Here is a 23,481-nt window from a genome sequence, read left to right as displayed (position 1 = left end):
CACCTGCTCATCTTTCCCACTTATTCTCTTAGTAAAAATATATCTTGATGATTTTCCCCTTTAGGTCTAAGATTCAGAATGGATAATGAAGCCTCTGTGTCCATCAGGAGAGGTCTCCTCTGGATCCAGAGCCACCCTGGATGTTCCCAAGGGCTGCAGTGTGGTGGGTCCCTGGTGGAATGGGAGCTGTGAGACCGCTAAGAATCCGTGTCCATCAAGGGCTGGACTTGCTCGTGCTGAGGGTGCTCCTGTCTGTGCTTGCAGTGTCCTTGTGCCCTGCAGCTGGAAGGCTGATTCCTTGCCAGGGGCTGTTTGGGTGGGCTGTCCCCTGGCCAGGAGGGCAATGCCTGTGCCAGGTGCTTGTGGCCGAGGGTGTCCCCTGGGTGCTGGGGCCCCCTTGGGCCCTGGGCTTGATCCCTCAGGGGCTGTAGGAACTGTGCCATGGCCTTTGCCTTCAGCTTGGCCTTTTGCTCATCCCTTGCTGCATTCAGCTGCTGAGCCTTTGTGAGCAAGTGCTGTCGGGGCTTCTTCTGGCATGGCCCTGTTTAACATTCACAAACAATTCAAATTCTTTTTCCCAGTCTGGAAGGGCCAAGGCAGGAGCCTCAGTTAATTTGCTTTTTAAAATCTTAAAATTCTATTTTCCTTCTGGTATCCATTCATCCAGTTTCCTGACTGGCAGGATAGGAGCATTATAGGGAGACATCCCTGGCTACAAAAGCCCTGCCTTTAGTAGGGACTCAATAACAGTCTGTGAGCCCTTCCTTCCCTCCCTTGGAACAGGGGATTGCTTTTAGACACCTCTTGTCCTGGTTGCTTCAGGGTAATTTGGAGAGGCTCCATATCTAATTTTCCTTATTTTGCTGGGGCTGCCCACACTTCTGTATTCACTTCAGCCTAGGCTCTGCCAGACATTTGTCAGGGAGTTAAAAAAGCATTAGCTTCTGTTTTACATTTTAGAATATAAATTTGTATTTCCACATTAGCCATCTAATCCCTTCCCAGTACATTACAATCACAATTAGGAGGAAGCAGAAATCCATGCGTTTCAAATCTGTCTCCCACATCTGCTAATAATGGTTGAAGAAAACACACCAGCTCATGTTTCCCACTTATTCACTCAATAATCAAAGACATTTTTGGCATTTTCCCCCCCTTAGATCTAAGATTCAGAATGGATCAAGAGGCCCCTCAGGAATGGCCTCCTCTGGATCCAGAGCCACCCTGGATGTTCCCAAGGGCTGCAGTGTGGTGGGTCCCTGGTGGAATGGGAGCTGTGAGACCGCTAAGAATCCGTGTCCATCAAGGGCTGGACTTGCTCGTGCTGAGGGTGCTCCTGTCTGTGCTTGCAGTGTCCTTGTGCCCTGCAGCTGGAAGGCTGATTCCTTGCCAGGGGCTGTTTGGGTGGGCTGTCCCCTGGCCAGGAGGGCAATGCCTGTGCCAGGTGCTTGTGGCCGAGGGTGTCCCCTGGGTGCTGGGGCCCCCTTGGGCCCTGGGCTTGATCCCTCAGGGGCTGTAGGAACTGTGCCATGGCCTTTGCCTTCAGCTTGGCCTTTTGCTCATCCCTTGCTGCATTCAGCTGCTGAGCCTTTGTGAGCAAGTGCTGCCGGGGCTTCTTGTGGCCCTGCTGCAGCCCCCCTCAGTGCCTGTGGGTGCTCATCCTGTGGCAGGTGCTGAGCTTTCTGCAAAATCCTTCCTTTCTGCAGGGACCCAGCACAAAATGCTTTCAAGATCATCTGGATCCTTGCAGGTCTAATCCCCATTTCTGAGCTGTTCCTTCCTGGTGCTGGCTGTGCTGAGGCTCCCCTCCCCAGCCCGTATCCCAGAGCCGGTCCCTGTCCTGCCGCAGTGTCCAAAGGCGGCCCCCCCGGCGGGCAGGGCCGGCAGCTCCACGGGGCCGGGCAGCGGCCGGGGCGTCCCGCAGCCTCCTGGGGGCCGGGGGCCACTGCCGGCCCTGCCCGGGGGGTGCTGGGGTCAGGCAGCGCCCGGCGCTGAGCCCCGGCTGCCCCACAGCCCCGGCCCGGCCCCACAGCTCCCCACAGGCCCCCAGCCCGTGCTCCCGGTGCCGCAGCTCTGCGCCCGCTCCTGCCGCTCCCAGCTCAGAGAAACCCCCTGAAATCCTGACCTCCTTCTTTTCCTGTCCTGGAAACAGGTGATGTAAAGGATCTGGATCAGCGGGCAAACTTTGAGGATAAGACAGTTCTGTAAAATATCCCAGTCCTCAGTATTTTTCTTTTCCTCCTCTTTGCCATCATCATTTTTCTTACCCCATAGATTCCTCCTGCTTCTTCTTGCTTCATAATCCTGCACACTCCCCTTCACCTAATCCCTTCCCAGCACACCAAAACCCTCTATTCCCTGTTGTCTAAATCCCTTCTGGACTTTCCTTATTGCCCTGTCTTTAATTACCTCTGGGAGAATGTGCAAATGACCTCAACATGCTCCCAAGGGACCCTTGAGAGATATTTTGGATCATCATCGGTTTGGCCAGGACACCTTTCCAGCTTTCCCTGTTTACTCCCCGAAGATTCCACTGTAGTCACTGCTGAGATTTTCAGTGCTCTCTCCCTGCCGACTCTTGAGAGCCCCCCTGATCCGTCCCTCGTCTGTCTCCTGCTCACTCTCGGGTACCCAATCAATCCCCGGTGCCGCCGCCAGCCGAGGGAGCCGATCCCCCAAACTGGGTGAGGCACCTTCAGCTGCACTCAGTGCCCGCCGGCCTGGACGGTGGAAGGAATTGCGGAGGAGCCCCAAGGTGTGTGGAAAAATTGACATCCCCAGAGGTTTCTGTCCACAAAGACAGAGGAGTCCTGTAAAAGTAGTTTCATTCATAAAAACAGGGAGAGGCCATGGGACATTTCTCAAAACGGTGAAGTGATGCTTGTGGTAGGAGAAGGTGGAATTATCCAGGAGAAGGTGGAATAGTAGGAGGAAGAGGAGTGTGAGGAAGAGTAGGGACACAAGAGGAGGAGGAGAAGCAGAAACAGGAAGCACCACAAGGTTCCACCACTCCCTGTATCTGCAGCCTCCCCCCAGCCCCAGGAGCACTGCACCCCCTACGTGCAGCAGGTGACTGGGAAGGAGGATCCATTATTTTCAGCAGGGCTGAATCTTGGTGTTTCTGAGCTTTATTGTGCTAAATGTTGGGGCTTCGATTTTTTTGCAGGGGCTAAATCTATATTCTGAAGATATTTTGGCAGATGTTTGGGGAGTTTTGTATCTGTGTCTTGACGTTTGGAGGATTTTTGGGCTGAATGTTGGTGTTTTGAAGGTTCTTACAGACTCAGGGTGCCCAATGATTTGCTGAGATGGAGTTGGGCAAGGAGAAACCCCCAACCCACGACACTTTCCTCTTCTTTTTTTCCCCAAACCATAAGTTTTCATTGCCAAGGAGTAGCCAGATGTAGAAGGAAAAGCCCCAGAGATCCAGCATGAGGAGGGGCTGCAAACCCAGCCCAGGGACCTGCGGGGAGGAAAGACACACCCCACCCCCGCCCCCCCCCCAGTATGCCAGAAAGGTGGCCAGAGATTCAGTCAGAGCTTGGAGCTGTTTGAGAAGCCTCATGGTGGGGAGAAGCTACACAAGTGCTTGGAATGTGGAAAGGGCTTCAGAAAGAGTTCCAACCTGATCCAGTACCAGGTGATCCACATGGGGGATCAGCCCTATGAGTGTCCCCGGTGTGGGAAGAAATTTCAGACAAACTCCACTCCCCTCGAACATGAGCAGATTCACACAGAGGAGAGGCCCTTCCACTGCCCTGACTACAAGAAGGGCTTCAAGCAAAACTCCCACCTCACTGTCCACCAGCGCATCCACACCATTGAGAGGCCCTACCAGTGTCCGGAGTGTGGGAAGAGCTTCCCAAACAGCTCTAACTTGACCCAGCACCAACGGAGGCACCACTAAAGGAAGCTCTGCGAGTGCCCCAAGTGTGGGAAGAGTTTCATGTGCTGCTCCAGCTCCATCCCCCATGGGAGGATCGGCGTTGGATGATCCCCAGTGACCCCTGTTGGGCAGAGCCCTGGTGATGCATGTTGGGAGGACACCTGGCTGGGATGCTTCACATCTTCATATCTCCCTGTGGGCTCCTGGATGAATGGAGGGACAGGAACATCCATCAGGACACAGACCGACATTGGAAATTCACTGGGGAGAGCGGATTTGTTAACTTTCAATCCCAAAAAATCTTTTGTGTTCAGTCCTATCTTCTGGTGGTATCAAGGAATACTGGATGATCTTGGAGGTCTTTTCCAACCTCAGGGATTCCATAGTTTTGGTATTCTATGATCCAAGGGCATCTTCCACAACCAGATGGTGATGGACTGGGGCAAAGACCAAGATTTTGGAGACAGTGGGGTGGAAACCCCTCCAAAAAAGGTTCTTCCCTCAGACCCAAGCACGTGGATCCTCAGCTGGCATGGACATGGAAATCGTTTTCTTATGGCCTTGATTTCCTTTTCATTTCTCTTCATCCCTTTAAAATATCCAGCTTTGGGATAAAAATAGACATTGAGCTGAGACGTGGGTGAGGACATGGTGGGACAGACATGGAGAGTGACATGGGGACGCATGGACATTGGGCATGGATGGAGATGTGGGTAACAATGACAGGGTTGAAAACACAGTGGGGACACAGCCACAGGTGAGGACATGGTGGGACATGGCCAGTGACATGTGGGGCCATGGCCATGGCCACTGCCATGGGGGGAACTGGCAGGGGCTGTGGGGGATGCTGGGTTTGAGGGACTTGAGGGTTCCTGGCAGGGACTTGGGGCTTGCTGAGGGCTTTGGGGAGCTCAGGCCGAGCAGCTGCGGCTGCGCTGGGAGCCCCTGGCGGAGGTTCTGGGGCAGCTGCTCAAGGACCCCCTGGCCTGGAGCCCCAGCCGGGCATTGGGCTCCTGGAAGGGAATGAATGCCCTTGTCCCTTGGAGGAAAATCCCAGTGCCCCAAGGTGTTGGAGGTAGCTGAGAGGCCACAACAGGGTGGGGAAAGCCAGACAGAGCTGTCTCACTCCAAAAAAGGGGTCATCTCCACACATAAACTGACCAGGAATTCCCCCAAAGCCATTTATAACCCCTCAGAACTGGTGGAAAACAGCAGAATCGTCCCTAATATGGGCTCCCCACGTCCTTCCCTGTGAGGCTTCACTCCATTGTAAGAGCCAGGTGTCTCCCCACTCCCAGTAACTCATCTCTTGGTGCTCCAAAAACCTCTGCAGTAACCAGATTGCCCCAAGATGTTTTTCCCAACGTGTTGCTGTCTCATTGCAGATCCCATCCCAGCCATCCTACCTCTCCCAAACACAGCCCCGTTCTTGGCAGAGCAGAGCCACTGCTGGGGGCATCGGTGTGTGCAGGGGATCCTTTATCCCCCTCGTGCAGCTCCAGGCTCCTGAGGGCAAATTCCTGGTTTCTAGGGCTGTCCCCCTCCCCACATTTGTTGGTTTGAATATCCAAGGCAGCAAGCCAGTGCCCTGTGGCAGCAGCCGGTGCTGGGACAGCCTTGGGAGCTATGCTAATGCCTGGCAATGCTCAGGAGGGACAGATGGAAGAGGAGTTCATAAGGACCATCCCACGCAGCCCTCGCTGCACACAGAAGGGCTATTTCATGCCTGGGACTGATTTCCCGGGGTTTCTGGGCTTTGTGGGACTGAGGTGGTGGCAGCAGGACCTGTGGGGGCCCAGCCTGTGGGGGTGGCCAGAGCTGAAAAGTTTGCAGCAGCCCCAGCGGGTGTCCAGCGGTTGAGTGGAGCTGGTTGGGAACAGCCCCAGAACCCTCCCTGGTGCCTGAGGGCTGAATGGAGCTGGTTTGGAACAGCCTCACAACCCCCCCCCCCCCCCCCCCCCCCCCCCGGTGCCCAAGTGCTGAGTGGACCTGGTTGGGAACAACTCCTGGAACCCCGCCAGTGCCTGAGGGCTGAGCAGATCTGATTGGGAATGCTCTGCTCATTTCTGCTGCTTGAAGCTGCTTCCCTGGCTCCAGCTGCTGCTGCCGCTTGGCCCCAACGCGGTCCCGCAGGCTTGCTGCTGGTTGCGCAGCTGGAGGGGCTCGATCCAGGATGTGCCCCACCTGTCCCTCGTTTCAGCTCCTTCAGTGACACGGGGTGGCCAAGAGCCCTCAGTGCTGCCCCAACACGACCTCGGTGCTGCTCTTTTAGTGTCAGGTAGCACCTACTGCCATTGCGGGTATTTTGTTATTTTTTATTCTACTGTCTACTGCCACCACTTCTCGCTGCTCTTGGTGCAGCTCTTCCATGTGGAACCCTTGGTGTGGCTCTTTTCTTGTATTTTATTCTATTTTCTATGTTTAATTCTGTTCACACCTGCCACCTGCCTCGGTGCTGCCCTTCCTGCCATACACGACAGCGCCCGTCCTGTGGTGCGGCTCTTCAATGACATCGGTCGCCAGGAGCCCCCAGTGGAGTTTCTTTATTCTATTTTACTCCATTCTCTGTATTTTGTGCTGTTCAACCCCCACCCAGGGAGGCAAATATTTAGTTTTAGATAAGCAGTGTTAAAGTGAGAGGTATGGCTTTAACGCTGGGAAAAATAAATTCCACCCTCTGCCTCGGAGAATGTGCCCTGTAAGCCTGGGAGGAGTTGCCTCACACGCAGACCCCTCATGGGGTGGCAGCCCAGGGTGTTCTGATTGGGTTTGAGCCCCTGGGGTTTCTCCCTTGCTATGTCCCTATTAGTCCCCAACCCTAAGCTCCACCCTGGCTCTGTTCTGGGTTCTCTGTCTCTGGATTTAATCTGAGTTTGTTACTGTGTTGAATAAATGGTTTCCTGAGCTTAACCAAGCAGAGACCCATCTCATTGTCATGTCAGCCACCAGAATCCATATAACCTCTCTGGACTCGATCCTGCAGCTGCAGAATGCAGCACAACCCCACCCATTCTTCAGTGCAGCTCATTCAGATGTGGATGAGGGAGACGCCCTTAGTGTGACTCTTTGATTGCATTTTAGTCTCTTTTCTGCATTTCAGTCTCTCCTCTTATTCCACCTCATCCGTCTGGTAGAGTAACTCCAGGACAAACTGGTGGTGCCACTGACGGGGCTGGAGCGTGACTGCCACACAACTGCCACACGCCTCAGAGCTGGGCCAAGGGGTGACCAAGAGATGGGGAGGGACTCTCGCTGGACAGAGCAGGGACTGACCCCATGGAAGGGACCCCATGCCTTGGAGCAGGGCAAGGATTCCTGTCCCTGAGGGAAGCAGCAGCACGAACTGACCATAATTCCCATCCCTTCTCCCCCACTGCTGGGCAGAGGAGGGATGGAACTGGGAGTCATGTTGAACTTTTATATTCATCGTTACAAAGCAGAGTCACGAGTGGAGCTCTGCCTTCAGCTTCAAACAAGGGAATCTAGTGTGGGTGCTGGGACTTCCATAACCTCAAGATGTTACTTGATACTCTACACTTTAGTTTTGGCAATATGAAGCCCTTCATCAGCAATGTCTGGTTTCTGGTTCGAAACCAGCTCAGAACTTGGAGAAGAAACCCAAAGTCCCAGGAGAAGTAGCTCTGCCGTTATTTTAATTTATTCATTTTTATTTTTCATTTTAGATATCATACATATTTTAATTTTTTTTCCTTTTTCTATAATTCCATGTTCACTCTCTACTCCCCCCCTAGCCTCTGTTCCCCTCCTGGAGGTTTGTGGGGAGGTTCTGTCCCACAGCCCTTCCTGCTCTGTCAGCTGTGACCACTCCGGTGCTGTTAGGCCCCAGCTTGAAGGGAAACCACAAAACCCTCTGGAAATAAAGTTGGTCTGGGGGAAAACCCTGCAGGGGGGATTGAATCCCATGGACAGCGATGGCTGAGTTGGAGATTCCAAATGCTCCAAGGGGCTGGAGGGAACCATGCTGGGGCATCAAGGCCTCCCTGGGAGCACCTCCAAGACCCCTGAGCAATGACCCCTCCCACCCCCTAAAATCCACAGGTTTGGGTCAGCTGAGGAAAAGAGCTGGAAAAAGACACTGGAAAGGGGATGGAGCCCAAGGGGACCTCTCAGCCATCGCCTGGAAAGGAAGGGCTTTCTGCAGGAAAGCCACAGGAAAATCCTTCAGAAACCAAGCAAATAATGATGAATTTTTTAGCTCTTTCCACTCCTGTTTTCAGAAGGTCCTGGCCAGGTCCTGCTGGGAGGAGCTGGGGGCAGTGATTTGCAGAATTAGGACTTTGCAACTGAAACAGTTTTATTTCCATTAGCTGACAGCATCAGGGATGCATGGGGGATCATCCACCATACATGCATACCTGGTCAAGACAGGTTTGGTATAAATATACATTGATCCCACAAACCCACACCTTCCTGCCCAGCCATTCTCTACCTTCTCTCGCTTTGTATTAGAATTACTGCCACGCCTCCTGGTGGTCATGGGCTGGGGTCTTGGGAGGAAGGCCAGAAGTCTACCTCAGTGTTCCGCTGTTTGACCTTCACTTCTGGGCAAGCGCAGTGGAGGTTTCGCTCTCTCACAGGTCAGCTTGCCTGGACCAAAACCATGAGTCTGGTCCTGGCTGGTTTCTGGAGCCATGGGTTCTTCTTCGTTGGGTTTTCACAATACCTAAGTCTTGCTTTGCTGAGTTTTCACATAATTATATAATATATAATTCACATTAATATATCTTAATGGTTTTTACCATTTGCTTTTAGATGGTTTTAAAAATCTAAATTATTGTAAATTCCTATGTGTTTTATTACTAATTGTTTCTGCTGTGTTCTATTTCCCTATCACCTGTTTAAGCACATTATAGGATTCTAAAATTCTGAATTTTCATAGCCATATATGTTCCCCATCTCAGTGGGGAGTGGGCTCAGAACCTAATTGGGAAGAAACGTTTAATGGGGGCAAGGAAATTTTATTTCTGGGGAGAAAATGTGAATGGAGGGGATTTGAATGGGAGGGGATGATGTGAACTGGAGAGAGAAAATGAAGTGGGGGAGGAGCCCTCAGCCACTGCCCGTGCCCTGAAGACACTGCCAGCGTTTCCCCTGCTCTGACCCCACCTGCACTCCCCCCTCGCCTCAGCACACCTGGGGAGTTGGAGAATGGATGGAGGAGGGCAGAGGAAGGAGCGGAAGGCTGGTTGAGGAAAGAGGAGGAGCAATGGAGGAGGAGCTGGGGAGGGGGAGGAGTGGGAGGAAGAGGAGGGAGGAAGAGGAGGAGCACAAAAAGGAGGAGCAGTGGAGAAATGGCGACTCAACGCCCACTCTGTCCACTGTGGATCTGGGAGCATCATTTCCCCCATCCCTCAAGTGAGCAAGTAGGGGGAGCTTGCCCCAAATCTCTTGGGGGATCCCCAGGCAGTGTTTTTCCTTGGGGGATGTTTGGAGCTCTCAGCTTCCAGAATCAAGACCCTAATATCTTTGTGGGACCCTGGGAGGGTTTCATTTTGGGAGACGTGGAAGGCAGGATGTTTGCATCTTGCAGAACCCCAAAGCTGAGCTGCAAATGCCCCTTTTGGGGATATTTTGGGGTCTGCATATGGCGATCACCTGGTGCCAGGAGCTCCCCTGGGAGAGCAGTGGAGGGCAACACCAGGAGAACTGGGGTGGGGTGAGGTGACAGGGGTGATCCTGGAGCTGGGAGACCCCCAGCAACCTGGAGAAGGGGGGAGCCTAGATAAGGGAGACCCCTGGGATCCCTAGAACACTGGAGCAGAGAGTGAGGGGAGAAGGGACCCCTGAGACACCCAAAATCCCTTAGGATCATCCCTAAGTGGAACCCATCCCTTGGGCTCAACCCACTACAACTCCAGAGAGGGGGAATCTGAGGAGCCACAGGACCCCCATTAGCCCAGGGAAGGGAGACCCCCTCCAGAACCCCAAAGTGGAGAGATCAGAGAGGGGGAACTCCAGGGAGGGACTTTTGTGCTGAATTGTGGTGGCTTGAGATCCTTATGGATATAAAATCATTGTAGACTTCCTGAGATAGAGTTGGGGAAGGAGGAACCCCCCAAGCCCAAGGTGCTCACTTTTTGTATTTCCCCCCAAACCAGGATTTTTCATTCCCAAGGCGTGGCCAGATGGAGGAAGAGGAAAAGCCCCAGAGATCAGACACGAAGGGGGCCTGCAAACCCAGCCCAGGGAAGGAGGAAAGACCCTCCCTGTCCCACGAAGGTGGCCAGAGATCCAGCCAGAGCTCAGAGCTGGTGGAGAAGCCTCAGGGCGAGGAGAAGCCCCACAAGTGCTTGGAATGTGGGAAGGGCTTCAGCCGGAGCTCCCATCTGAGGGAACACAAGAACATTCATGCGGGGGAACGGCCCTATGAGTGTGGGGAATGTGGGAAAGGCTTCAGCCAGAGCTCCCACCTGAGCCAGCACCAGAAGATCCACACTGGGGAGAAGCCCTATGAGTGTGGAGAATGTGGGAAGGGCTTTGTGCGGAGCTCCCAGTTGAGGGAACACCAGAGGATCCACACTGGAGAAAAGCCCTACCAGTGTGGGAAATGTGGGAAGAGCTTCAGCTGGAGCTCCAGCCTGATCCAGCACCAGGTGATCCATACTGGGAAACAAGCCTATGAGTGCTTGGAATGTGGAAAGAGCTTTGGGTGGAGCTCTGCCCTGAGAAACCACCAGCTCATCCACTCTGGGGAGAAGGCCTACGAGTGTCCGGAGTGTGGGAAGAGGTTCTCCAGGAGCTCTAACTTGACCCAACACCTACGGAGGCACCGGTAAGGGAAGCCTTGCGAGTGCCCCGAGTGCAGGAAGCACTTCATTCGCTGCTGTATCTGCATCCCCCATGGGAGGATCAGTGTTGGATGATCCCCAGTGACCCCTATTGGGCAGAGCCTTGGTGATCCCTGTTCTGGGTGATCCGCGTTGAGTGGGAGGAAAGTGTTGAAGAGATTTCTTTCCCTTTTCCTTGTGCTGCTGTGATTTGTTTGGTAATAAATTTGCTCCCTGTGCCCAGGCTGGGTCTGTCTGGCCATGCCGGTGCTCAGGGTAGGATCTCTCCTGGTCCTTCTCTCAACTCTCGGGCCTCTTGTCAGCCAATCAAGGGAATGCAGTGAACAAGATTCAGCCAATCAGAGACAGCAGATCTGATGACACACCAGCTGCCGCGCCGACCCGCAGCACCCAGAGTTCACTTCCCCAACCCCTCTCGCCCCGCCCAGTCACGGACCTCTGCTGGATAACCCGAAGTCCCTCCCCACTGTCCCACATAAACGGGATCGGGGCAAACTGGGAAACTTTATGTAGAACATTGGGAGCAGCCGGACAGGGACAGAATAACAGAAGGAATGGGAGGGACAGACGACCTCCCCCAGACTCACTGGGATGAAGCGTGTGGTCCCGGCCAGGCCCGAGGTCACAGGGAGGGGCTGTAGCCGCTGCCAGCTGAGGAGCTTTGTGAGCAGAGAAAAGGGTGACACTGGGCTGCAGTCTCCATGGGGAGTACAAACCCTCCAGGGGAGGGGGGACGACCCCCGGGACCCCCCCTCACCTTCTTGTGCAAGCAGAAGCCAAGCTTCTAAGCTGCTTCTGACACTTCTGAGCTTCTTCTGAAGTCCCACCACCAGAAAGATGAAGTCCCCAATCCACATTAACATCTTGTTGCCTTCTAGTTACTCCCACTACATCCCAATCCCCCTCCCAGCCCCCCCAGTGCCTCCCCTGCTGCCCCCGGCGCTGTGGGGGCCGGGCCGTGCCCCAGTGCCGGCTCAGGGGGTGCTCCAGGCTGACGTGCTCCACCTGGCAGCTGGAGCTGAGCCTGCATTGCCGGGGGCGGTTTCCAGCAGCACCAGGAGCTGCTGGCTCCAATCCCCGCTGGGGAGCACGGCAGTGGCCAGCATGTGGCCCGAGAGCTGCTGCTGGCCCTGGGAGCAGCTCAGCTGGATGTGGGCAGGGGAGAAATCCATCAGGGAGCAGAGCAGGCGGCCGGGCTGGGCTGGGAGCTCGAGGGCACCAGCGAGATGGACATGCTGGGGGCACTGGGAGAGAGGGGGACACACTGGGATCAGCTTGGGGGCACTGGGAGAGATGGGAGAGGCCTGGTGTGGCACTGGGAGGGGCTGGGAATGAAGCTGGAGAGTGGGGGAACACTGGGAGAGAGTGAAGTGGATTGGGGCAATGGGAGAGAGGGGGAGGTCTGGGATTGGACTTGAAAGAATTTGGGAGGGACTGAGGGTGCACTGGGAGAGTGGGGAGAGATTTGGAGGGGCACTGGGAGAGAGGGTAGAGGTCTGTGAGTGGAGTTAGAAGGACTGGGAGTGGACTGAGAATAGAATGGCTGTGGACTGAGAGGAATTGGGAGGGACTCTCAGAGGGACTGGGAGGGCTGAGATGGAAACGTGGGGGAGCAGTGGGAGAGACTGGGATGGACTGGCAGAGCTACCAGAGTCAGTTGGGGTGAGGGGGCAGGAGGCCACGGGGATGGACACAAGGTGGGCTGAGGGCTCTGGGATGATTCCCAGGGAGGTCTTGAGTGGCTCCAGGGTCATTCCCAGGGCAGGGTCTGAGGGCACACGCTCTGCCTCACACTCACCTCTGTGTTCCACGCTCACCTCTGCGCTCCACGAGGAACAGGGTGGATAATTTGTAGTTGTGCCGGCAGTGCCTGTCCACTGCAGCCTATCTGTGCTCCATACATTCCGGGTCGCTGTTGCAGTACCTGGCAACTTTCTTCCCAAAGGAGGTGTCCCCCACAAACAGCCCCACATCGCTGTCGAAATGCAGGAGCTGCTCCTGGGTGTAGATGTTCCTCTCCATGAACTTTGTATAGTCGGTGCACTTAATAAAGTGACACTCAGACTTACCCATCTCCTGGAACATACTTATGGACACAGGTCCGGGGGTATTCCCCCAGCATTCCCCAGTAGTCAAGAGCTCCGGGGCAGCCCCAACTCTGCACCCTCAGTGCCCCACGGCCACCATGGGACCCTTCTTTCCACGGTTCCAGTTCCTCTTCTCCACCCCTTTCCGTATTTTCCTCCCCCTTTCCCATAACTTCCCGGTAGCCAGCCCACCACTCCCAGAACATTTGTTTGGGGGTCCCACCACCCCATTTCCCTGTCTTTCCCCACACTTCCCACCGTGCCACCACTTCCCTTTCCAGCCCTCCCGCTCACCCGAGAGCTTCGCGCCCACAGCCTGGGGGGCTCCCAGTGCTACCAGTAGGGCCCCAGCTGCCGCCACACGCCCCATGGCCAGCGCCGGACAGGTTCTGACACCTCCCCCCTCCCCAGATTCCCCTGGCGGGCGGCGCTGGGGGCGAGGGCGGGGCGGGTTGGAGTCCAGCTGGGGAGCTCTGGGGGCTGTGGGACTGCCTGGCAACTGGGGAGTCATCAGTGCGCTGCGCGCTGATTGGCTCAATTATTTGAGTGCCTTCTCTGATTGGCTGAGGAGAAGGACCGAGAGAGATCCCGCCCCGAGCACCGGCAGGAGCACAACAGACCCAGCCTGGGCACAGGGAGAGAATTTATTACCAATCAAATCACAGCAGGACAAGGACAAGAAATCTCTCTAACACCTTCCCTAAACCCAATAGGGGTCACCTGGAACAGGAATCCCCAGGGCTCTGCCCAACAGGGATCCCTGGGCATCATCCAACGTGGATCCTTCCATGGGGGGTGGAGCTGGAACAGCGCACGAAGCTCTTCCCACACTCGGGGCACTCGTGGGGCCTCTCCCCATTGTGGATGTGCTGGTGTTTTCTCAGGGCAGAGGTCCACCCAGATCTCTTCTGACATTCCAAGCAGATGTAGGGCCGTTCCCCAGCATGGATCACCTGATGTTCAGACAGAGTAGGGATGTTCCTGAGGTTCATCCCACATTCCCCACACGCGAAGGACTTTCCTACAGAGTGGGTTACCTGGTTCCAGATCAGGTTGGAGCTCTGGCTGAAACCCTTCCCACATTCCAGGCACTTGTGTAGCTTCTCCTCCAGCTCAATATCTGTCCACCTTCCTATGACAGGGTGGCTCATTCCTCCACACAGCTCCCTGGGCTGGGTTTGCAGCCCCTCCTTGTGCAGGATCTCCAGGGCTTTTCCTCCTCCTCCATCCTGGTATGCCTTGGGAATGAAAAATCCTGTTTTGGGGAAAAAAAGAAGAGAATATTGTCTTGGGCTAAGGGTTCCTCCTTGCCCAAGGTCATCTCAGCAAGTCAATGGGCATCTTGTGTCTATAAGAACATCTTGTGTCTGTAAGGATTCAGCCCAAAAACCCTCCAAATGTCAAGACACAAATCAAAAACTCCCCAAACATAAAAAGTTATCCAATCCCCCTCCAAAATATAAAGATTCAGCCCCTGCAAAAAAAATCAAAGCACCAACATTTAGCCCAGTAAAGCGCAAAAACACCAATATTCAGCCCCGTTGAAAATCGTGGATCCTCCTCTTCTGCCACCTGCTGCCTGGAGGGGTGAAGCGGGGAGGGCAGGGGGCAACAGAGGCGGGGAGGCTGCAGATGCAGAAAGGGGTGGAACCTTGCGGTGCTTCCTGTTTGTGCTCCTCCTCTTCTTTTCTTGTGCCCCTACTCTTCCTCACATTCCTCTTCCTCCTACTATTCCTCCTGCACAATCCCACAATCTCCTCCCATGGGCATCGGTTGACCATTTTGAAGGTTCTTCAACCCTTCTTCTCCTTCCCTTCTCCTCCTGCCCCCAGACCCAGTACCCACTGCCGCCTCCCTCTTCCCCCCCAGTCCCACAGCATCCCACCGCAGGGGCACGGATGGAGCTGGGCCAGCTCGGCCTGGGGCAGCGCTGGGCTCTCGGCCGCTTCCGCCCGCACTCGCTCCCCACTGCAGCCGCTCCCGCCACCACAGCGCGGGGGGGCCCGGCCTTGGCGCTCCCCCCTCCCACCTCCCCAAATTCCCCTCAAGGGGGGCGCCAAGGCCCGGGGGGGAGGGGCGCAGCTGGGCTCCAGCTGGGGAACGCTGGCAGCTGCGGCTCTGCCTGGACACTGATGAGTCATCAGCGCCGCGCGCTCTGATTGCCTCAGCCCTGCCTGAGCCCTGCGCCTGCACCAAGGGGGGACACCCTGCTCCAGGGGGGATGGCCCGATGTCGTGGTTTTAAAGCAGCAACTAAAAAATTACTAGAAAACTTACTTATTTCTTGCTGTGAGATATGGATTAGAGCAAGAGCAAAACAGGCTTAAAACTTAAAAGGAATAAAGAAAGTTTATTAACAAAACTACAATAATAAGAACACCAGAATAAACCTCCAGAAAACCCCTTTATCCCCCACTACCCAACCATTCCCTTGTTCACATGACCACATAGAGACAAAAAACTTTGGTGGTTAAAACAGTCCCAGTTCCTGCTAGAGTGTTTTTATCAGCCTTTGTAGAGAAACAGAAGTCTTCCTCTGCTAATCTATGGAGTTTCTCACAAGAAAACTATTTCTGTTACAGCTTTCTGTTTTTCTGATGCCAGCTGCCCGGAAATCTGTCATCAGTTCACTCCTCCCATTTCACATCACTCTGAGGTGTGTATGGGTCAATGAGTCTAGGGATGTCATTTTTAAGGATGAGTTATTCAAAGGCAAAAGTTCTCCTCATCTGTCTCTATGAGCCTCCCTGGAAACAGAAGTTTTCTCTTTGCCTCTACAACGGCCCCGAATCTTCAACTATTACTTCTCCCCACTCTGTTCCAGCACCTCACTGTATCACAAATACTCCACCTTTTGCTCAAAATCCACACCTTGAACACTCCATTCCTCCCAATATACTCTGCCATGAATTAAAGGAGTTTTTTCAGAAAACTATTGTCCATTTCCATAGCTTTAACAGAAAAATATTTCAGCTTATAAAGCATCTCCTTATTCTCTCTTCCCCCATCTCAAACTTAACTCTTTTCTTCATGGTCTTTGATGGTTTTATGATGTCTTCTTCATGTTGATTGTCTCTATCTCTCTCTCTCTCTCTGTCTCTCTGGGAAAAAGGAGTAATCTGTACGTCTCATCCAGGTAGTAAAAGAATTAAAGTCTTGGAAAGCTGCAGATGTTCATGGTGGCAGGTTTCAGTCCAGCAGCAGAAACTGCAAACCAACCAGGCTGGCCGGCTCCATTTCTACCCCTCACCACCCACCCCTGCTCTCTGCGGCCTTGTCCAGCCTGGAGGGGGTGGGGGGGGGACCGAGACAGAGCCTTGTTACTTCTTCAGAAGCCGGAAACCAAAGAGGACAAGAGAACCCTGGCTTTACATCTTAAGGGGGTGTTCACAAGTTGGTCTCACTTTTCAATGATCAAAACTGCTGTCAATTCTTAGAAATGACAGATAATTGGTCAGGAGAAAAGACTCCCATCAGCCACCAGCAGCTTCAACTTCCTCCCAGCTCCCGAAGCTATCTTAAAGGTAAAGTCACCACATGACACCCGAAAACAGGGGAACCCCAGGAAAGGAAGAAGACTGAAGTGTCTTTACAAACAGATCCTGTGAATCTGATTGGACATAGGTCCAGGGACGTGTACAGAAGGAAGTGACAGGAGAAGCCATCAGTTGCAGAAAATGTTATTAATTGCTGACACAGACTGCTGCTCAGCCAAGGTCCTGCTAAATTCATGAACTTCCAGAAGAAGAACAAAGATTTAAAACAGCCATCGATATTGTTAGCTATAGAAAAGTGGGGTGCATATTAAGGGGGTTATGTAGCAGGTACATTGGGAAGTCTGTACCGCTTAAGTACTTCAGAGAGTGAGGAAGAGGAGAGAGAGATGTGGACAGGAAAAATTATGATGAAAAGGAGGCTGTGTCCTCCAACAATTGGAGAAACCCCATGGGAAATGTCCCATGGACTCCCCCTTTTTTTATGATTGAAATTACTTTTACAGGACTCCTGTTTTCTCTGTGGACAGAAACCTCTGGAGATGTCAATTTTTCCACACATCTTGGGGCCCTTCCTGAATTCCTTCCACCATCCGGGCCGGCGGGCACTGAGTGCAGCTGAAGGTGCCTCACCCAGTTTGGGGGATCGGCTCCCTCGGCTGGCGGCGGCACCGGGGATTGATTGGGTACCTGAGAGTGAGCAGGAGACAGACGAGGGACGGATCAGGGGGGCTCTCAAGAGTCGGCAGGGAGAGAGCACTGAAAATCTCAGCAGTGACTACAGTGGGATCTTTGGGGAGTAAACAGGGAAAGCTGGAAGGGTGTCCTGGCCAAACGGATGATGATCCATAAATATCTCTCAAGGGTCCCTTGGGAGCATTGTTGAGGTCATTTGCACATTCTCCCAGAGGTAATTAAAGACAGGGCAATAAGGGAAGTCCAGAAGGGATTTAGACAACAGGGAATAGATGGTGATGGTGTGCTGGGAAGGGATTAGGTGAAGGGGAGTTTGCAGGATTATGAAGCAAGAAGAAGCAGGAGGAATCTATGGGGTAAGAAAAATGATGATGGCAAAGAGGAGGAAAAGAAAAATACTGAGGACTGGGATATTTTACAGAACTGTCTTATCCTCAAAGTTTGCCCGCTGATCCAGATCCTTTACATCACCTGTTTCCAGGACAGGAAAAGAAGGAGGTCAGGATTTCAGGGGGTTTCTCTGAGCTGAGAGTGGCAGGAGCGGGCGCAGAGCTGCGGCACCAGGAGCACGAGCTGGGGGCCTGTGGGGAGCTGTGGGGCCGGGCCGGGGCTGTGGGGCAGCCGGGGCTCAGCACCGGGCGCTGCCTGACCCCAGCACCCCCCGGGCAGGGCCGGCAGTGGCCCCCGGCCCCCAGGAGGCTGCGGGACGCCCCGGCCGCTGCCCGGCCCCGTGGAGCTGCCGGCCCTGCCCGCCGGGGGGGCCGCCTTTGGACACTGCAGCAGGACAGGGACCGGCTCTGGGATACGGGCTGGGGAGGGGAGCCTCAGCACAGCCAGCACCAGGAAGGAACAGCTCAGAAATGGGGATTAGACCTGCAAGGATCCAGATGATCTTGAAAGCATTTTGTGCTGGGTCCCTGGAGAAAGGAAGGATTTTGCAGAAAGCTCAGCACCTGCCACAGGATGAGCACCCACAGGCACTGAGGGGGGCTCCAGCAGGGCCACAAGAAGCCCCTGCAGCACTTGCTCCCAAAGGCTCAGCAGCTGAATGCAGCAAGGGATGAGCAAAAGGCCAAGCTGAAGGCAAAGGCCATGGCACAGTTCCTACAGCCCCTGAGGGATCAAGCCCAGGGCCCAAGGGGGCCCCAGCACCCAGGGGACACCCTCGGCCACAAGCACCTGGCACAGGCATTGCCCTCCTGGCCAGGGGACAGCCCACCCAAACAGCCCCTGGCAAGGAATCAGCCTTCCAGCTGCAGGGCACAAGGACACTGCAAGCACAGACAGGAGCACCCTCAGCACGAGCAAGTCCAGCCCTTGATGGACACGGATTCTTAGCGGTCTCACAGCTCCCATTCCACCAGGGACCCACCACACTGCAGCCCTTGGGAACATTCAGGGTGGCTCTGGATCCAGAGGAGGCCATTCCTGATGGACACAGAGGATTCATTATCCATTTTGAATCTCAGACCTAAAGGAGAGAATGCCAAAAATGTCTTTGATAATTCATGGGATAAGTGTGGGCAGCCCCAGAGAAATAGGGAAAATTAGATTTGGAGTCTCTCCAAATTACCCTGAAGCAACCAGGACAAGAGGTGTCGAAAAGCAATCCCCTGTTCCAAGGGAGGGAAGGAAGGGCTCACAGCCTGTCTGTGAGTCCTGCTCAAGGCACAGCTTGCGGAGCCAGGGATGTCTCCCTAGAATGCTCCTATCCTGCCAAACAAGAAATCCAATGGAATCCACAGAATGCTGCAGGACCCAAGAATAAGAAATGAGATGATGAAACCGAGGCACCCCACACTCTCAGATCCTTACACCATCCTGAACCAGGTGCCCTCCTCACACTGCTGCCATTCAGAACTTGATGCAAAAGATGCTTTCTGGGGATGTGCCCACTCCCAGAGGATGCAAACAGAATTCTGCCTTTGAGTGGGAACAAGAGGTAGAAGGGAAAATGCTGAAGACATGGACGGTCCTTCTGCAGGGATGCACAGAAGCACCGGCCTTATTGGGGCAAATAAATAAATTGCAGGAAATACCAAAGGAATTTTCCTCACCCCCAGGAACTGGCTTAATGCAGGATGTGGATGACTTGCTCCAATCAGGAGGACAAGGAGAAGTGGTAGAAGAAGCCTCTGTGAAATGTCTTCATTTTCAGGCTAAAAAGCACCTAGCCTTTGAAAAAGGCTGCAAATAGTGGAGAAAAAGGTTAAATGTTTGGGACTTATTTTGACTGAAGGTTTGTGGTGTATTGACCCAGAGTGCGTCCAGGGAATCTCAGAAGTAATGTTACCCAGCACTAAAAAGGAGGTGCGACAATTCTGATGGTTAATAGGGAATTGCAGGAGTTGGATTGAGGATCCTCTATTCTAGCAAGAACATTGTAGAACATTTTAACCCCAGATAGCCTCCATGTCAGTGCATGGACAAGAGAAAGAGAACAAACTTGAGAAAATGAAAACACAAAATTATTGGATTGATGCCCCAGCCATGGCTCTTCCAGAATAAGAAAATAAGTTTGAATAGTATGTGAATGTTAAGCAGGGCCATGCCAAATTAATTCTTGTGCTAAAATGTTTAACCCAGTGGCCAGAGTGGCCTCATTGTCTGCAGAATTGTGAATCCACGACTTTAATGGGAACAGAGGCCCAAAAACTGATGGCAGGAGGATCTCCTGTTGTTCAAGTCTGGCATCAAGTTAAAGCTTTGTACATCAAAAGAGCCTCCAAATGAATGAGCAGAGCTCAGTTATTACAGTATGAAACTTGTTCAGTGGCACAGGAGGATTTAGAATTGAGGACAGGGGAAGGGTTTAACCCAGCCTCCTGTTTGAACAGCCTGGAGAGGGGGCTGGGAAGAAACCCATGACTGCATTCAAGTGACAGAGCTCCAGACTCAGGCTGGGAGAGATGAGACATTCCCTGGACTGAGGGAGAAAATGTGGTTTGGATGGGGTTTCAATGGCAGCAGAAGGGAAAAGAGTGACAAGACTCGCTATTGTTAAGGGAATCAGACAAAGCACTGGTTACTGCCCCCATGGTCAGCTCAACCTGCTGAGCTGGGGGTGCTTGTAAAAGCCTGGCACTGAAATGCCCTGAGCAGGAAGGCTTAAATATCTTCTGCTGACACCAGGGCAGCTAACAGGGTGCCAAAAGCAATTCTGACTTCCTCAGCAATCACTGGATCAGTTATCAAGGGATTTCTAAAACAAATAATTCCAAGAAAAGGGATTGTGGAAGCAACAGACTCAGACATAGGAACTCATTTTACAGGAAAGATCCTTCAGGGGCTTATGGCAGCTTTAGGAATACAATGGGAGCTCCACAACCCCGGGCACCACCAGAGCTCACATCAGGTAGGAAGAATGAATGGGGAAATAAAGAAACACCTGTGGAAGCTGGTGATGATAGTGAAAGGTTTTAAAATCATAGAAAATTCAGGGACTTAGGAAGAAAGTTAGGCTTGGCAAGCCCTGGGAAAAGCGTTAAAAGTAGGCCCTGGGAAATGTTGGGCCTTGTACTTGCTAAAGATCAGGTGAAACTGTACCTGTGTAAGCAGTAGATGATAAATGATACAATTATTAGATGTGATTAGATATAATTATTATTTAAAGAACATGAGAAACAATTAGGGGGTTGAGAGGGGATCACAAGAAATCCATGCTTGGGTAAAACAATGCATACAATAGAACAATGTAATTTTAATAAGTAATACGTAAGTTGTATAACGATAGAGTATAAAACATGTTCAACTCAAAACCAAGTTGGGTCAGATTTGGGTATGTGTACCCCTGACACCCAGAGCCCTTAATAAAGCACCTTCTTATAATTATTCCATGATTATGTGTTTCTGAACACTAACAGTGATAGAAACCAAGATGCCATGGATACAGCTTTTGCCATTGGTTTTGGCAAGAGTAAGAGCCAGACCTAGGGCAGATATTCAATTCTCTTCCCTGGAATTAATCTTTGGAATTTCTTACCCTGGTAAATCTCCACTTAGTGCAGGGTGGAGATCAGGGATGTATATTCAAAGCAGGCTGTGGCCAGAATCCTGTCTCTTGTGCAATCTCTCCCCCAGGAAGTTCGGCTGACAAAGACCCTGCCTTGGGACTTGCTGTTCACATCATCCAACCTGGACATTGGGTCCTGCTGACAGCTCTGGTGGCCAAGTGGTGTGGCCCATTCCAAGTGTCCCCAAGCACAGAAACAGCCCCAGCACAGCTGAACACAGGGGGACCTCTCAGCCTCGCCTCAAGGGCTCTGAAGCCCTGGAGATTTGGACTTCCCTGCTGCAGGAGGACCATGGGAGGCTGCCCATGGAGCCTGCACTGAAGGCAACACAGCAGCAGCCAGGGCTCCCCAGCAGGGGAAGCCCCTGGGCCTGCCCACAGATCCTCTGCTCAAATCCTCGGCCTGGGCACCCTCCTTTGCCATCTCCAGCCACTGCGGGACAATCCTTGCTCTCACTCTTGCAGCTTCAGCCCTTTCTGTGCCTGCCCTCGCCACAGCTGCTGGGGAAGGCACCGGGACAATTCCACTCTGCCTCTCAATTACACTCACACTCGGCCCTGCCTGGGATTAGATTATACCATTAGAATGTGTTTTCTTAATAATCCTACTTTTATATTGTCAGTTAGGTTTGGGACAGGGTTGTGAGAATCAATTTTTATTCTTAGAAGATGTAGTAGAAAAAATCTTTTTTGCTTTGGATTCTTTTTGTACATGTGTTTGCCTGGCTGTTGAGATTGCAAAATTTTGGTGTGGCTGAAGCTCTTCCCACATTCCAAGCACCAGTAGGGCTTCTCCCCAGCGTGAAGCTGCTCATGGACCACCAGGTTGGATCTCTGGATGAAGCACAGGGGGGGTCTTTTCTCCTCAGAGCACCCTGGGATGGGTTTGAAGCCCTTCCCTGTGGAGGATCCCTTTGGCATTTCCTCCCCATTGGATTCCTGCCCCTTGGAGCCGCTCAAAATGGCCTCTTCCACGAGGTTCTGCTGCAGGGATTTGTCCTCCCTGGTCTCCATCTGCAGCTCAGTGCCTGGGGGAGGAAGAACAAGGGGGGTATTGGGGGTTGGGTGTCCTCTTTTTAGTTCTGGCTCACCTGTGGAATTCTTACCCATTAGTTGTGGGGAAAACCTGACTTCGGGTACTTGGTGAGTGCTTGAGAAAACACAAAGCGTTAGGCCAGGCCCAGGGGGCGAAGGGGCCCAGGAAAAAGGAGGGCGGGCTTTTCTTCAGCTTCGGAGAAGAACACTTTGGGCGCGGAGCTGTTGCGGTGGGGAGAAAGGAATTTCGCCATCACCCAGATGGAGCTGATGCTTCTTCTCCTTCTTCCCTCTTCGCTGGTTGCCTCGCACCCCCTGTCCTGCCGGGACGTGTGGCAGTGCCAGCCACCGCCGCGGAGCTGCTGATACACCTCAGCCACCAGCCCAGGATCTCAGCTCATCCCTGCTGTTCCAGCCGACTGTTCCTCAGAGCCCCTGCAGGAGCACCGGCACCGACTGCCCGAGGGGGTTTGTGAAGCAAAGTCTCTCCTCCATCCCTTCCCCTCTCAGCTGAGAAAGCTGTCACGGGGTCCCTGATTCTGTTTTCTTGCTAATGCTGTAGTTATTGTTGTTTGTTTGCCTTGTTATAAATACTAGTAAAAAACTGTTATTCCTATCCCCAGATCTCTGCCTGAGCGCCCTTGATTTCAGAATTATAACAATTCAGAGGGAGGGGGTCTACATTTTTTCATTCCAGGGAGGCTCCTGCCCTCCCTAGCAGACACCTGTCTCCCAGAACTGAGACGGGGGGAAGGAACATGGAAGGAAGAAGGAAAGAACAAGGACAGGAAGGAGGGTAGAAAAGGAAGAAGGAAGATGAAAGAACAAGAAGCGGAAGGAAAAGGAAGGAACAAGAAGAATAAGAAACAAGAAGAGACAAGTAAAGGGAGGAAGGAAGAAGAGGGAAAAGGAAAGGAACAAGGAAATTGAATAAAAGTCATGGGATTTGCCTCCATGCCAGAGGGAAGGGGAAGGAGATCCGTGCAATCCGTCCCTGGCATGATAGCATCAGCCCCAGCATTGTCCTGCAGTCGAGGGTGATGCTGGGCTGGGAGATGGCCCAGAAGAGAGGGGGAAAGGGACAGTGACTTCCTCCTCACCTGCCTGGGGGGTCCCAGAGCATCTTCCTCACTGCCTCCTCCTCCATTTATCCGAGGCTTGGGAACGAGAAGTCCTGTTTTGGGTGCAAAAACAATGGGTGAGCACCTAGGGTTGGGGATTCCTCCTTCCCAAGTCCATCTCTAGAAGTCACCAGGTATCTTGTGTCCATGAAAACCTCCAAGACATCAAGACTCGGAGGAAAAAAATCCCTCCCTGAGGTTCCCCCTCTCTGGTGTCTCCACTGTGGGGTTCTGGGGGTCCCCCTTGTCCTGGATGCTGTGGCTCCTGCATATATTGGAGGACCCTCCTCTGCAGGGTCTCTGCCTGCTCCAGGCTTCCAGGGAATCCCAGAGGTCCCCTCC

General features: G+C 53.1%; 4 protein-coding genes across 4 annotated transcripts in view; 1 reads left to right on the top strand and 3 right to left on the bottom strand.

Annotated features, from left to right (window-relative positions):
* Positions 1-1,169: 1,169 nt before the first annotated feature.
* Positions 1,170-10,978, top strand: LOC131588602 (zinc finger protein 391-like). Its single transcript, XM_058857554.1, has 2 exons — positions 1,170-1,251; positions 10,006-10,978. Exons 1-2 carry the CDS (start codon positions 1,198-1,200, stop codon positions 10,681-10,683), a joined length of 732 nt encoding a protein of 243 aa, XP_058713537.1. The 5' UTR covers positions 1,170-1,197; the 3' UTR covers positions 10,684-10,978.
* A 127-nt stretch (positions 10,979-11,105) lies between these two features.
* Positions 11,106-11,929, bottom strand: LOC131588638 (class II histocompatibility antigen, B-L beta chain-like; the record flags this gene model as incomplete). Its single annotated transcript, XM_058857599.1, is given in 4 exon segments — positions 11,106-11,354; positions 11,453-11,718; positions 11,721-11,893; positions 11,896-11,929. Coding segments are annotated over 4 exon segments (510 nt in total), but the record flags the coding sequence as incomplete, so codon positions are not given.
* An 856-nt stretch (positions 11,930-12,785) lies between these two features.
* LOC131588635 (zinc finger protein 787-like) lies at positions 12,786-19,049 on the bottom strand. The gene is made up of 3 exons (XM_058857595.1): positions 19,029-19,049; positions 13,820-14,037; positions 12,786-13,735 (listed from the first exon to the last, which is right to left on the bottom strand). Exons 2-3 carry the CDS (start codon positions 13,931-13,933, stop codon positions 13,550-13,552), a joined length of 300 nt encoding a protein of 99 aa, XP_058713578.1. The 5' UTR covers positions 13,934-14,037; positions 19,029-19,049; the 3' UTR covers positions 12,786-13,549.
* Positions 17,739-23,481, bottom strand: part of LOC131588589 (zinc finger protein 239-like) — a 59,698-nt gene continuing 53,955 nt past the window's right edge. The window contains exon 2 of the transcript XR_009279613.1: positions 17,739-18,442. The gene's annotated coding sequence lies outside the window, so the exon portion shown is untranslated. The remainder of the gene's footprint in view (positions 18,443-23,481) is intronic.

Source organism: Poecile atricapillus, chromosome 26, assembly GCF_030490865.1.
Source record: "Poecile atricapillus isolate bPoeAtr1 chromosome 26, bPoeAtr1.hap1, whole genome shotgun sequence".
Taxonomy (NCBI): domain Eukaryota; kingdom Metazoa; phylum Chordata; class Aves; order Passeriformes; family Paridae; genus Poecile; species Poecile atricapillus.
The sequence above is the reverse complement of the archived record's forward strand: the minus strand, read 5'-3'. Positions and strand labels throughout refer to the sequence as shown.

Bases quoted from the DNA above. Each gene is read 5' to 3' on its own strand.
- LOC131588635 (XM_058857595.1), bottom strand. From the start codon at position 13,933: ATGAGCCACCCTGTCATAGGAAGGTGGACAGATATTGAGCTGGAGGAG. The intron at 13,736-13,819 runs GTAACCCACTCT...TCTGAACATCAG, and splicing joins CCAACCTGATCTGGAACCAG to GTGATCCATGCTGGGGAACG.
- LOC131588602 (XM_058857554.1), top strand. From the start codon at position 1,198: ATGGCCTCCTCTGGATCCAGAGCCACCCTGGATGTTCCCAAGGGCTGC. The intron at 1,252-10,005 runs GTGGGTCCCTGG...CCCCCAAACCAG, and splicing joins TTCCCAAGGGCTGCAGTGTG to GATTTTTCATTCCCAAGGCG.